Below are 13,976 nucleotides of genomic sequence, written 5' to 3' on the forward strand. Positions count from 1 at the left end.
TCATCTATCTACTTTTTTAGTCACCTTAGACTCACAGAAATGCCAATTTCTACCAGTGGACAGAACTGTATTTCAATTTAATTGATTTCCTTGGTTATCTTGTGTAATATATTTTATTCAGTTAAAAACATCATCTAAGAAGCGTTGTTCACAGGCTTCACAAAAACTGCCAAAGACTGTCCATGGCAAAATAAAATAAAATAAAAGGTTAAAAGTGCTACTAGAGAAAGAAATTCAAACCTAAGCTTTATAAAATGGTGGTTGCAATCCCAAGGCACTGACAAATCCAGGTAAGACCCATCTTCTAGTGGCAGGAACCACAGAGCGACCTTATGTTGAAGAAGCCACTGAACTTTCAGCATCTCAGAGTGTCAGTCTCCAACAGACAACCAGTGAAGAGCCCGTGCTCTGTGCAGAGCCATTGACCTTGCTCTTATTCTGGCCTTGATCACTGAACATATGAATTAATTTTTTTAAAATAAGGAATTTCTTGCTCTCTAACTTATCTTTCCCTACTTCTACTCCAATACTACAAAAAGCATCTTCCACAAATACTTTCATAACTTTCATATACTATTTGCTTTACCTAGAAAGACCTTTCATCTCTAGCCACTTAGCAAATTTCTATTCATTTTTCAAAATGCGGATCACATTTCACCTCCCCTTAACAACTACCACACACAACAAACATATTCATCCCCTTTTCTACACTTTCTCTATAACTTGTACATACTGTTCTTATATATATGACACTATATTAAGTTTATTTATATGACTAGGTCCCCTCATTAGATTGTGAACTTCAAAAGAATAGAGACACAGTCATCCTTGCATCCCTAGGACTAGTACTGGAAAGAAATGTACTCATTAAATGTCTTCTGCCATCCTTAATGCCTATTTTCAAGTTATCTCCCCATTTTACCAAGGAAAGATTCTTTAGACATTTCCTCACAGGTAACAGGAAAAAAATAAACATCAAGGACTACTCTCAGGTTTGAAGCCTGGAAGACAGAAACAAACAGAAGTCAGGAGAAAGATACAGTTTTGGAAAAAAAGATAAACTCCATTCTAAACATTCTAAATGTGAGCTGACAGGAGAATAACCATCCATCCACTGATTCATTCAGTCAATACTGACTGAGAATCTACATGGAACTGTGCTAGGGGATACAACAGTGACTAAAGCACAAAGAGCATCTGCCCTCACTGAGCTCACACTCCAGTTAAAAGGCCTAATAAACAGCAGAAAAAGAAACATCAACACAGGTCAGGGTTAAAGACAGCCCTATGAAGTGATACAAATAGACATGAAAACTACAATATACTGTAAATAAATATATACCTGTTCATACACTTGTACCATAGATCCTGCTAAGAGATAAATTTTTGATGGAGAACCCCAAATAGAATGATTCTTCAGATTTTTATGTAAAACTGGTTCTAAATATGCTCCATAAATTGTCTGTAATTGTTCTCTTTCTGGGTAACTAAAAAAGAAAGTTAAATAAATATAAGAAAGAAGTTGATAAATCATTATTCTAAATTATTATTTTAATGTTAAGTTACAGCAGTAGTTTTCAGACTGTGCTGCTTCGAGATGTAGATACCTCCAAGATTTACTCAGGGGCTAAGGCCAAGCTCCAAGTCCCAATTCTCACCTCAACCAAATTAGATCCCTATGTACCTGTTGTCGAATACTGAGGGTCCGAAAAGAGGACTCCAATAAAATTACTTACGAATATAATTGTTTGAAAAACCACTGATCTTTAAAAAGGGCTAAAGTAAAATGTTGCCTAAGAAAAAGCTTTTTGAGCTATGTAGAGCCTGCACATAGAGCAGGAACCCCTCAGAACTGCAAAAGTAGAATCAAATAAAATCAAACTCTTTCCCCCAAAATCTATCTCACTGCAGCTGAATTGGTGGCTGTTAACATGTCTGAAAGAAGAACATTAATAGATGGCTTAAAACATAAAACATAAAATTAGCATAAAACATAAAAACTAGATTTTATAAGGCAAAATATAACAGAGGAGACAGTGCCATAACATAAAATTCAAAAGTCCTATAACAATTATGGACCATGAAGATGGGTAAATGTATGAAGAGTAATGCTATCAGCCACTAACATAAATTAACTCTACTTTCTTCAGATTTAAATTCTCTGTTTAGTTATCTTTATAAGATTTTATAGTGTTTTTGTTTTATGAAACCTTAAAAAATTTAAATCTAGAATCTACCATTCTGATTCCTGATATTGATATTTTAGAACAGAGACAATAAAAAACAGTTCTATTTTCTTTCTAATATATAAGAAGTGTTGATTAGCCCAGCTGGTGTAGCTCAGTGGTTGAACATCGACCCTTGCACCAAGAGGTCACCAGTTCGATTCCTGATCAAGGCATATGCCCAGGTTGTGGGCCTGATCCCCAGTGGGGCATGCAGGAGGCGGCCAATCGATGTTCTCTCTCATCAATGTTTCTATCTCTCTCTCCCTCTCCCTTCCTCTCTCTCTAAAAAGCAGTAAAGAAAAAAAAAAAAAGAAATGTTGATTAAAGCTTTTATTATCCTAAATTATTGCCTATGGTTTGAGAAGGGTAGGAAAAAAAAAACAGTATCAGAGCTTAAGACTATTTGTTTATTACTGAATTCTACATTTTGAAGAAATATCATTAATGGATATCTTTAATAAAGTATAAATATGTCTCCCCAAATTTAAAAAAAGATTAAAACACTAAGATACATACTCTATAGCACAAAGACGAACAATAGAAGTAAATCTGGTAGTAAGCTTATGTCTTCCCAGTCTTCCTCCAGCTGACATAGAAGCCACAATTTGAATATTTTCTAAACCAACCCATTCCAAATTTCCATCATAAAATCCTTGATATGTCAATACCTATTTGAAAATAAATTTAAAAAATAAAAGTTTACTGCTTAAGATTTCCTAATTATGATATACTTTTGCATAAAATTCAATTATTTCCAAATGCAATCATCATCCTCTACCCATCTTGAGAATTGAAAATCGAAATATACTTTAAATTCTTATATAAAATAATACTCTTCAGTATTATTATTCACTGTTCAATGAATGGTAGCTGAATTATCATTTTTTAAATGCTTTCTCTCTAATAAACATTAAAATCAAGATGATAGTATAAATCAGCAATTATTAAAAAAAAAAAATTGACCCTGGCCAATTTGGCTCAGCAGTTAGAGTATCGGCCTGTGGATGAATGGTCTCGGGTTCAATTCTGGTCAAGGGTAGGTGCCTGGGTTACTGGTTCAATCCCCAGCCTCAGTGTGGGAAGCAAGTGATTGATCTCTCTCACATCAATATTTCTCTCTGCCTACCTCCCTCCCACTCTATCTAAAAATCAATGGAAAAATATCCTCAGGTGAGGATCCAAAAAAAAAAAAAAAGTGAAAGAAATCATAAAAAAAATATAGAACCAACGGCATACTTCACAGAATTAGAACAATTACTTCAAAAGTTCATATGAAACCAAAAAAGGCCTCAAATAGCCACAGCAATCTTGAAAAGAAAGAACAAAGTTGGAGGGATCACAATACCAGATTTCAGGTTATACTACAAAGCCACTATAATCAAAACAGCCTGGTACTGGCACAAGAACAGGTATGTAGACCAGTGGAACAGAACAGAGAACCCAGAAATGGACCCAAGGCAATATGCTCAATTAATATTTGACAAAGGTGGCAAAAGCATACAGTGGAGTAAGGACAGCCTCTTTAATAAATAGTGCTGGGAAAATTGGACAGCTACTTGCAGAAAAATGAAACTAGACCATCAACTTACACCCTACACGAGAATAAACTCAAAATGGATAAAAGACTTAAATGTAACTCATGAATCCATAAAAATCCTAGAAGAAACTGTAGGCAACAAAATTTCAGACATCATACGCAGCAGAATTTTTACTGACACATCACCTAAGGCAATAGAAACAAAGGAGAAAATGAACACATGGGACTATATCAAACTCAAAAGCTTCTGCACAGCGAAAGATACAATCATCAAAACGGAAAGGCTACCCACTGTATGGGAGAGCATAATTGCCAATAATATATCAGGTAAGGGGTTAATTTCCAATACATATAGAGTGCTCATACAACTCCACAAAAGGAAGACAAAGAATCCAATTAAAAAATGGGCAGAGGAACTCAATAGACACCTCTCCAAACAGGACATACAAATGGCTAAGAAACATTAGAAGAAATGCCCATCATCACTAATCATCAGAGAGATGCAAATTAAAACAACAATGAGGTATCACCTCACACCTGTCAGAATGGCCGCCATCAACAAATCATCAAACAACAAGTGTTGGGTGTGGAGAAAAGGGGACTCTAGTACATTGCTGGTGGGAATGCAAACTGATGCAGCCACTATGGAAAACACTATGGTGTTACCTCAAAAAATTAAAAATTGAATTGCCATTTGACCCAGTGATCCCACTTCCAAGAATATACCCTAAGAAGCATAAAACACCAATCAGAAAGAATATATGTACCACCATGTTTTTAGCAGCACTATTTACAATCGCTAAGATCTGGAAACAGCCCAAGTGTCCAGCAGTAGATGAATGGATCAAAAAGCTGTGGTACATATACACAATGGAGTACTACGCAGCTGTAAGAAAGAACGATCTCTTATCCTTTGAGACTACATGGAGGGACCTTGAAAGTATCATCCTAAGTGAAACAAGCCAAACAGAGAAAGACAAGTTTCATATGATCTCACTTATTTGTGGAATATAATGAACATAATAGTCTGAGGAATGGGGTAGTCCCAGAGACGCAGAAGTGGGGTACAGACTGACAATCCCCTAAAGAGGGGATGGTGGGGGAGAGATAAACCACAGAACTTATATGCATGTATGCATGAACAGTGGACATGGACAACAATCTGGGGACAGGACAGGGCAGGGAGGGAGGAGGAGGGGGGAATCAGTGGGGGAAAAAGGAGAAACATCTGTAACAAAAATTAATTAATAAAAAAATAAATAAAAAGAAAAAATATATAGAAAAAATTTTTTCTATAAATATTTTATTATATTTTGCAGTACATAATAAAGGTAAATTTGAAGATATATAAGCATAATAAGTACCTATTTAGAATTTAGGGTTTCTAATGTGATGTAAATCAGATAAAGAGATAAAATCTGCTCTGGCAAGTGTGGCTTGCCAAGTGTGGCATGGGTTAGAGCAACAGCCCATGCACCAAAGGGTTGCAGGTTCGATTCTTGGTCAAAGGCACACACCTGGATTGCAGGTTCAACTTCCAGCCCCAGTCGGGGCACATTCAGGAGGCCATCAACCCCTCTCTCTCTCTCTCTCTCCCCCCCCCCTTCCACTCTCTCAAAAATCAATAGAAAAAAATGTCCTCAGGTGATTAACAACAACAAAAGAAATAAAATCTTCCACACTAAGAATGTATGGTTTCCAATACCTACAAAGGCAAAGAGGGAGACTCATGAACTAAAGCAGCCAGAAAGGGGCATGGCTGAGCCTAACTGCTCTGAAAAGAATGCAAACCTAAAACACTGAAGCAGAAACTTCCCCAACTCTAGCACCATCCTCAGCTTCTGCTTTCCTCCTCTTACACATAAAGGAGATGTAATAGGTATAGAGTAAAGGCTGTTTTTACTCTTCCCGTCATATATCAATTCAATGTAATACTAACTCCTAAAGTGAGGAAGATCAAAGAAAGTAGACCTGGGCCCTGGCCAGTTTTGCTCAGTGGTTAGAGCATTGGCCTGCGGTCCAGAGAGACCCGGGTTCGGTTCCCGCTAAGGGCACGTACTTCGGTTGCAGTTTGTCCCCGGCCCTGGTTGGTCGTGCGGGTGGCAGCCACTTGATGTGTCCCTTCACGTCGATGTTTCTCTCTCTCTCTCCCTTCCTCTCTCTCCTTCCCACTCTATCTGTACAAAAAAAAAGGAAAAATATCCTCAGGAGAGGATAAAAAAAAAGAAAGTAGACCTGGAACAAGACTGAGATGCTTCAAGAGTTTAATTTCCATGACACATGCTACATAAAACTGGCCCTAAGGAGGAAAGCAGAAGATTTTTCTAGAGGGAAGGGGTGGGGTGGAGGCTGGCTAAAGGTGGGCAAAGGGTTGGGGGGAATAAGGACATCTGCAAGAATGTCAACAACAAAAATAAAGTAAAAAAATTAATGAAACTAAATTGGTTTCCAATTATATCAAAACACTTCAAGTGAGAAGACTCACCTGTTGTAGGAAAGCTACCAAAGTACTGGTGCCCCATTTATCAAGTTTAGGTAGGTTGATATCTTTTAAGTACAAAACAAGTCTTTCACAGTCTTTGGGTCTGTATACTCGACCAGTGTTAGTACTGATTACCATGCACGTCTGGCTCAATTTCTGCAGGAGATGTCGTGATGTCGTTTGTGCACTACAGTGAACTGTAGCAATTTGAGTGGACCGGAGTTGGGAAAAGGCATACCTGAGCAGCATCCTATGAAAGATGTATGACATTTGACTTTGAAAATGCAACCAGTAAAATTCTTTTATATCCAATGTAACATTTCTATTTATAAACATTTCTTTCTAAATTATGCATGATGATATTTAAGGGGAAATTGGTAAATATGGATATGGTAACTTACCAATTTTTTTACTAGAAAAAAATATATTCATATTTTAAGGCAATCTTAGGACTCTTTTAACAACAACAGCAATAAAAAACAAAGTTTACAGAAATAATTTAGTTTGATAAAGTATATATTAAAGACACCAATTGTTTCCCCACAGTTGAAGAAAAGATTTTAAGATATAAGTTCTCTAAGCTAAGGAAAATTACTATGACTTTATAGAATTTTTAAATTACTACTAGAAATGTGAAACTAATAATCCATGTCTCCTTTATTTCCAGAAACTGTACTCAGTAGTCACTAAAAATTGGTGAATTCCACTGAATTAAAAGCTATTTTTAAATAGAGAGCTAACATCAAGATTCACTTTTTATAAATAAAGCAAATGCAAATTTGTAAGTATATCTAAGGTATTCACTTGTTGTGATTTATGGACAGATTCTTTTTATAAGTATCTTTCAGATTGTTTTCAATCCATTAGAAAACATATAACCTGGCAGAAAAAACATATTCTTTCTTACAGTCATATTATTATTACAAGTAGTGACAATGAGAGTCCTTCATGAAAATGTTAGTGGTAAAAAAACAAAAAACAAACAAAAAAAAAAAAACCTGTTAAATCATTTTAAAAGAGGGGAGAAGCATACATTCACAATATGCACCTCCATGAACATTTTTATGCTCTTACCCTTTGCCACATCCTTCTGGTCCTACAAGAATAAATGGCTGTTTAGTGTCAGAACTTAACCAAGGTTTGAAATAATCTAGACCTCGTTGCATGTCAGGAGTCTGAATGACTGGAAGTGTTTGGCCATTACTGAAATCATCAGCAGTCAAGTTTTCTGGCTTCTTCAGCACATACGATGCTAATCGCCCTCTACTCGAGTCATAGTAGGTGTCCATTGGTTTGTGAGAGTCTGGAGGAGATTCTCGCGCCCAATTAAAAACCTTAAGAAGAAGTTGTGACAGATTTTCATATACTCCAAACAGAATACGTAAAATTTTAATTCCTTAGAGTAATTTTCCCCAAGTGAAACATCTTAGTTCCAAAAATTTCACATACTGTAAACCTACTAAATATCCCTTATAATTAAACAACATTTTATCTCAAATATTATTCTCTAAATGATCATTTAAGGAAATAAATTTCATCTAGTTTATATATATACCAAGGTACAAATATATTCAACTTTTAAGTGAGTTCTTATGAACAATAAATTATAAATTACACAATGTAGGAATCCTAGACCCTTCATTCCACCAAGTTCTGGTACTGCGAATCATTTCCAATGTTACCACCAATGCTCACTGCTCTCAACCTGTTATTCTTCTTCCTTACCCTGAAAACTGTTATTTTCCCAGATATAGAGCAGAGTTAGCCCCTAACGCTACTCTTTAATACCTTTATTCTGAACTTTGGCCAGAGAATATCTGTCTAAATGCAACGTATAATGTGGTATTAAGTGGTAATAATGAGAAGTACCTGGCAACAGAATGATCATGGAAAGGGAAACAATAGAGAAAGCAATAAATAATGGTATCAAAGAAGAAGCAAAATGATAAAAATGAAGAAACATAATTTGGAGTCAACACAAAGAAACATATGTTCAGTTATTTTAACAGAGACCAATAGAAAGAAATTCCTTCATATGTAGAACTCAGTTTTATAAACCACTTAGGTGAACTACACCTTTACATTTATTTAAGCAAATATTTACAATGAATAATTCATCCTAGCAATCCTAACTGCTAAAACTGTTCTGGTTAAATAAACAATTTTTAAAAATATATTTTTCTAAGATTAAAAATAAATAATTATATTTACACATATAACTAACTAGGTTCAAAATGTCTAACAAAAAAGATTTGTTCCAAATTTTCGCCTATTAGAATAATTATATAAAATTTTAATAATACCATGAAATACAAAATAGTTCAAAATTGAAAAATAAAAATACATGCGTATATAAGTATGTGTATAAATGCATTATTATTCTAGTAAATGCATAATTTTAAAATTAAAAAGTTCTGTATTTTAGTTACAGGTCATTGTATTTTGGCAATTAAGAGTCAATGAAAGGTTTTTAAAAATGTGAACTGAATATAGGTTTGAAAATGTATTACCTCTTTGGTGAATTCCAGACGTGATTTAATGTTCAGATTTCCACCAAGTCCCCTTATGAGATTAATAATAAATTGGTCATGATCTTTGCATCCTTGTAGATGTGACAAACCATTCATCACAGTCCCAACCAAACTTGTTTCCACCACATAGTCATTCTGTTGATTAAAATCCATGGTACAGACAAAAAGCATTTAATGAGTTAACTTAGAACCATACAGATTGACATTCACATACCTTTTCTAAGGATCATCTTTAAATATACCCCTCTTTTCAACTTGTAGAAAGTTTAGATTTCATTCCATTTATATATAAAATACAAACTCTAGAAATAAAAAGTAATCCTAAAAACACAACTGTATATTTCTAGTTGTATGTATTAGAGTCCTCAGATAGATACATGGTTTGTTTACTTCCTAAACAGAATATAAAAGAAAAGGTAAATCAATGAGCATTGGTCTAAAAATAGCTCCTCATTTCCTCTTTCTATTAAAAAGAAGCCAGAGGCAAGGGCTAGACTGATGGTACTGGACAAGGAAGTCTACTAAAAGCAGTCTTAAATGACAATGCATTTGGAGCTTTCTCTCCAGCAGAATTTTCAAATGAAACTTTTGGACTGAGGTTAGAGAGATTATTTTGATCTGTGGTCCTCTAGGGCCTCTGTGTAACTGCTGGGGAGTTAGGAAAGGAAAGGGTTCTCATTAATCTTAAGTATAAACCAATTATACATGGGTTTTGTTTTTTCTTTCAGTGATCTAAACAGAGTACTGTTATCATAGAACTCAAGTTTAGCAGAAGAAATTGTTAAGTTGTGGGAAGAGCTACAAAGCAGGAGAACAAAGTGTTTGGAGAAATGGTTAGTCTGATTGAGGGCTCAAGGCCTCTTTGAAAATGGTGACATTGATGCTAACATCTGAAAAGTGAGATCTGGCCAAGCAACATATGCAAAGGTGAGCCACTGGTGTACTCAGGGAATTAAAAGAAGCCTGAGTAAGCAAAGGAAAAGTGGTTTAACTCGAAGAGGTAGGCAAGGGCCAGAGTGCAGAATCATATAGGCCATGGTAAGGAGTGCAAATTTTATTTTTACCTTTAAAGTGCTCTTAAGTAAGAGTGATCCAATTTGCATTTTTTAGAAAACCACTCTGCCTGCATAATAAATATACATTTTTTTTAATCCTCACCCACAGATATGATTTTTTATTGGTTTTAGTGGGAAAGGAAGGGACAGGGACAGAAACATTGATGTGAAAGAGAAACATAGATCAGCCGCCTCCTGAATGCAGCCTGACTGGGAATCAAACCCTCGACCCTAAGGTGCAGGGGATGACGCTCCAACCAAGCCACACCGTCCAGGGCAACAAATATTTTTGTAAGAATGGAGAAATAGCAGGAAAAAAGAAGATAGGTAGAAATCCACTGCTTAGGCCATGGAAAGACTTCTAGGCTTTTTTTTCTTTCTTTCTTTGTTAATTTTTAGGGAGAGAGGGAGAGGGAGATAGAAACATTGATGAGAGAGAACATCGACTGGCCGCCTCCTGCATGCCCCCCACTGGGGATTTGACCCACAACTTGGGCATGTGCCCTGACCGGGAATCGAACCAGCGACCTTCTGGTGCACGGGTCAATGCTCAACCACTGAGCCACACTGGCCAGGCAAGACTTCTAGGCTTTAAAGGCGAGATAGAGAAACCTATATATTTTCCTCTAGATTGTCTAAGTTGCTAAATTAATACAAGAAAGCAAAATTCTAGTTAAAAATAAAACCAGCATTTGACTAGAACATCCATTATGGTATATCTCTCAGAATCTGAACATGGTGAACAAACTACAACATAAGAAAGAAAGAACCCTCAACACATAAAAAAATTTTTAAACAATAACAAGGACCTGACCTCAAAACAAATCAGTTTATTTTCTGACTGCATCTTTGATACCCACTCTATGATTTAACAATCATATCCTGGCATCATTTCTATAGTCATAAAGCCCTATATATCCATATATTCCACCTAGTATCATTTCTGTTTCTCATTCTAACATTAACAGCATGCAAGTAGATGACCTCAAGGTATTTGCATTGGAAGGCCTTGTTAGGCTCTGTATGTTTTATATTAATGAAATGACAACATATCTACTAACTTGCTACAACATAGGCATCAGGTATTTAATTGAGCACATATAGGCTCATTCATTCACTACTCTGTTATTAGCATACTTGGTTCTGGGGAAACAATAAAGAGTAAGACAGGCTTGGTGCTTGCCCTTACAATGCTTATTATTGAATGTAAGAAATTATAATGTAGTTGAAAGACACTGTACATTGCTGCAGAAGAACAAAGGAGGAGACAGATCAGTCAGACTGAGGGCTGATGGGAGTAGTTTCTCCCAGAGGCCATCACAGAAACCTATCTTAGTTGCTTCACTTCCCACGAATCTCCATTCCCCCATCGTTCATCCTCACAAAGTCAGAACAGGAAAAAGAGAAAACTGAAGTGAGATCTCCATTTCTCTGTATGTCCTGTTTAATCCCAAAGTATTGACCTCTAAATGAAGTTCAGATTAATAAGTACTTTTTGAAAATTCATTGCTATTTATGTCCTCTATTTTTTTTTTTTTGTTTACATTTTTCATAAAAGTAATGAATGACAAAAGAGCCCAGATGGTGTGGCTCAGTGGTTGAGCGTCGACCCATGCATCAAGAGGTCGCTGGTTCAATTTCTGGTCAGGGCACATGCCCAGGTTGTGGGTCCAATCCCCAGTGAGGGGCACACAGGAGGCAGCCAATTGATGTTCTCTTTCAGCGATGTTTCTATCTCTCTCTCCGTCTCCCTTCCTCTCTCCCTAAAAATCAATAAAGAAAACAAAATTTAAAAGAAAAGAAAAACCAAGAGAAGCTGAAAATAATCATGTAGAATATTTGAAAGCCCTCCATTGTCTTCTTGGCATACTAAACTTGTATTCATGCTTCAAATTCAAAATTAAGTGTGATCTTATTAAAACTTCCCTAATGAGCCCTGGCCGGTTTGGCTCAGCGGTTGGAGCGTCAGCCCGCGGTACAGAGAGACCCAGGTTCGGTTCCCGCTAAGGGCACGTACCTCGGTTGCAGTTTGTTCCCGGCCCTGGTTGGTTGTGCAGGTGGCAGCCACTCAATGTGTCCCTTCACGTCGATGTTTCTCTCTCTCTCCCTTCCTCTCTCTCCCTCCCGCTCTATCTGAACAAAAAAAATGGAAAAATGTCCTCGGGTGAGGATAAAAAATAAAATAAAAAAAAAAAACTTCCCTAATGACATCAATATTCTCTAACTCTCATTATACTGTAATTATCTTTTTACATTCATTTTCCTCCATTAGAAAAACCCTTCTCAATTAAAGGGATTATCCTATTAATGTTCAGCTCTCAAAGTCTTATCTAGTGGTATGGCTGACATATTTTAGATATTTAATAGATTTCTGTTTAATAAAAAAAACTTTAAATAATATTATAAATAATGCACCATCTTTTTTTACTTTCATAGTAACTTGACATTGTCTTTAGCATGATATATACCTGAGTATTTACTAACACGGTAAAAGGTGACAAGATAGTTTTGCTATTAAAATTAGAAAGACATTCCAATATTCAAGATTTTTAGGTAAGCAGTGCAAAATACTGTGGATGGAAGAATTAAAGTGTTTTAAGACTAACATAATAAAACACTACGGCAAGCTAGAGGGACAGCGATGAAGACGCCAGCCCGTCGCTGGCAGAGCTCTCCTAAAAGGCAACTATGTATAAGCAACACTCTCAATCACTGTACTTCTCACCTAGATGATTAACCAGGAAATAGTATAGTTACTTGCCTGCTTTAGAACCCATTGTAAAGCTTTTTCAAAATAATCTCCAATCCAGTTTTCAAGGTTATTCCTATATTTAGGAGGCTGATTCCTCAACCAACATTTTATCAGAGAATTAATATCTGTCTCTTCATCACTAAAACAGATTAACAAACACATAAGAAAATATTTAAGAATTGTCAATTTACTTTCAAAATTAATTTCTGGCCCAATAAACATTATTCTATACATTATTTGCTACTGCACAACAGTTGACTTTAGTGACTTCTGTATGTGTATATATGTATCTGTTAGTTACTTCTATATATATACCTACATAAGGGTATCATTTTCTGTAAAATAAAGCAAATAAATTTCATCTATATTACTATAAATATGAGTTAAAAATTACGTATCTGCGGCTTAGCCAAAAAGTGGACTAAATCCGTCCTACTCAAAGTGCAGTCTGCTTGTTGGAAATACAGAATCCCAAATCCCATCCCATACCTTCTGAAGCAAAATATTCACTTTAACAAAATCCTTGGGCAATTCAAATGCACATTAGCGTTCAAGATGCACTGCACCTTAACAAAGATCTTCAAAGATATTTTTTCTTTTCTCTATCCCAAAAAAGCCAACTACCTAAATTCCCATGGCATTATTAAAAATTCTTTCTAAAGTAAAATATAATGCTTTTAGCAAGGCATTTAATTATATGACTAACAGCCCTGGACAATTTGGCTCAGCGGTAGAGCACTGGCCCATGGACCAATGAGCCAAGGCATGTACTTCAGTTGCAGTTCATCCCAACCCTGGTAGGGGTCGTGTGGGGGGCAACCCTCTCACATCGATGTTTCTCTCTCTCCCTCGCTCCCCCTTCCACTCTGTCTGAAGATAAATAGAAAAATATCCTCAGGTGAGGATAAAAAAAATAAAAGAAAGAAAACATTTAAAAAGTGATAATAATAATAATTATTATTATATGACTAAATCCAATGACTGATATTAAATATAACATTGACATATTGTTCATTTTTGCTCTTTAAGCCTCTTCCAGATACACTGAAAAAGAAAAAAGAAAATATTAAGTAGAGAGGTTTCCAATTTATAAAATCAAAGTTTGGACCATAAGATCATTTAAACCTAGATTAGTTCTAAAACTATAAATCTGAGATTCTATGATTAAAATATTAACAGTTAGCTTTATATTATTAGCCTCTGCCCTAGCTGGGCAGCTCAGTTGGTTAGAGCTTCATCCCATATACCAAAAGGTTGTGATTCAAATCCTAGTCAGGGCACATACCTAGGTTGCAGGTTCCATCCCCACTCAGAGGGGGTAAGGGAGGCAACAAACTGATGTTTTTCTCTCACATTGATGTCTGTCTCTCTCTATCTCTATCTCTATCTCT

The 13,976-nt window shown here is 35.9% G+C and overlaps 1 protein-coding gene across 1 annotated transcript in view; it reads right to left on the reverse strand.

The window, feature by feature from the left end:
- Positions 1 to 13,976, reverse strand: part of DYNC2H1 (dynein cytoplasmic 2 heavy chain 1) — a 432,306-nt gene that overhangs the window by 340,754 nt on the left and 77,576 nt on the right. The window contains exons 40-45 of the mRNA XM_036258012.1: positions 12,595 to 12,724; positions 8,758 to 8,913; positions 7,322 to 7,581; positions 6,251 to 6,497; positions 2,745 to 2,896; positions 1,343 to 1,487 (exon numbers count right to left, since the gene is read on the reverse strand). Of these exons, the coding sequence (XP_036113905.1) occupies positions 1,343 to 1,487; positions 2,745 to 2,896; positions 6,251 to 6,497; positions 7,322 to 7,581; positions 8,758 to 8,913; positions 12,595 to 12,724 (1,090 nt within the window). The remainder of the gene's footprint in view (positions 1 to 1,342; positions 1,488 to 2,744; positions 2,897 to 6,250; positions 6,498 to 7,321; positions 7,582 to 8,757; positions 8,914 to 12,594; positions 12,725 to 13,976) is intronic.

Source organism: Molossus molossus, unplaced genomic scaffold (genome assembly GCF_014108415.1).
Source record: "Molossus molossus isolate mMolMol1 unplaced genomic scaffold, mMolMol1.p scaffold_m16_p_13, whole genome shotgun sequence".
Taxonomy (NCBI): Eukaryota; Metazoa; Chordata; class Mammalia; order Chiroptera; family Molossidae; genus Molossus; species Molossus molossus.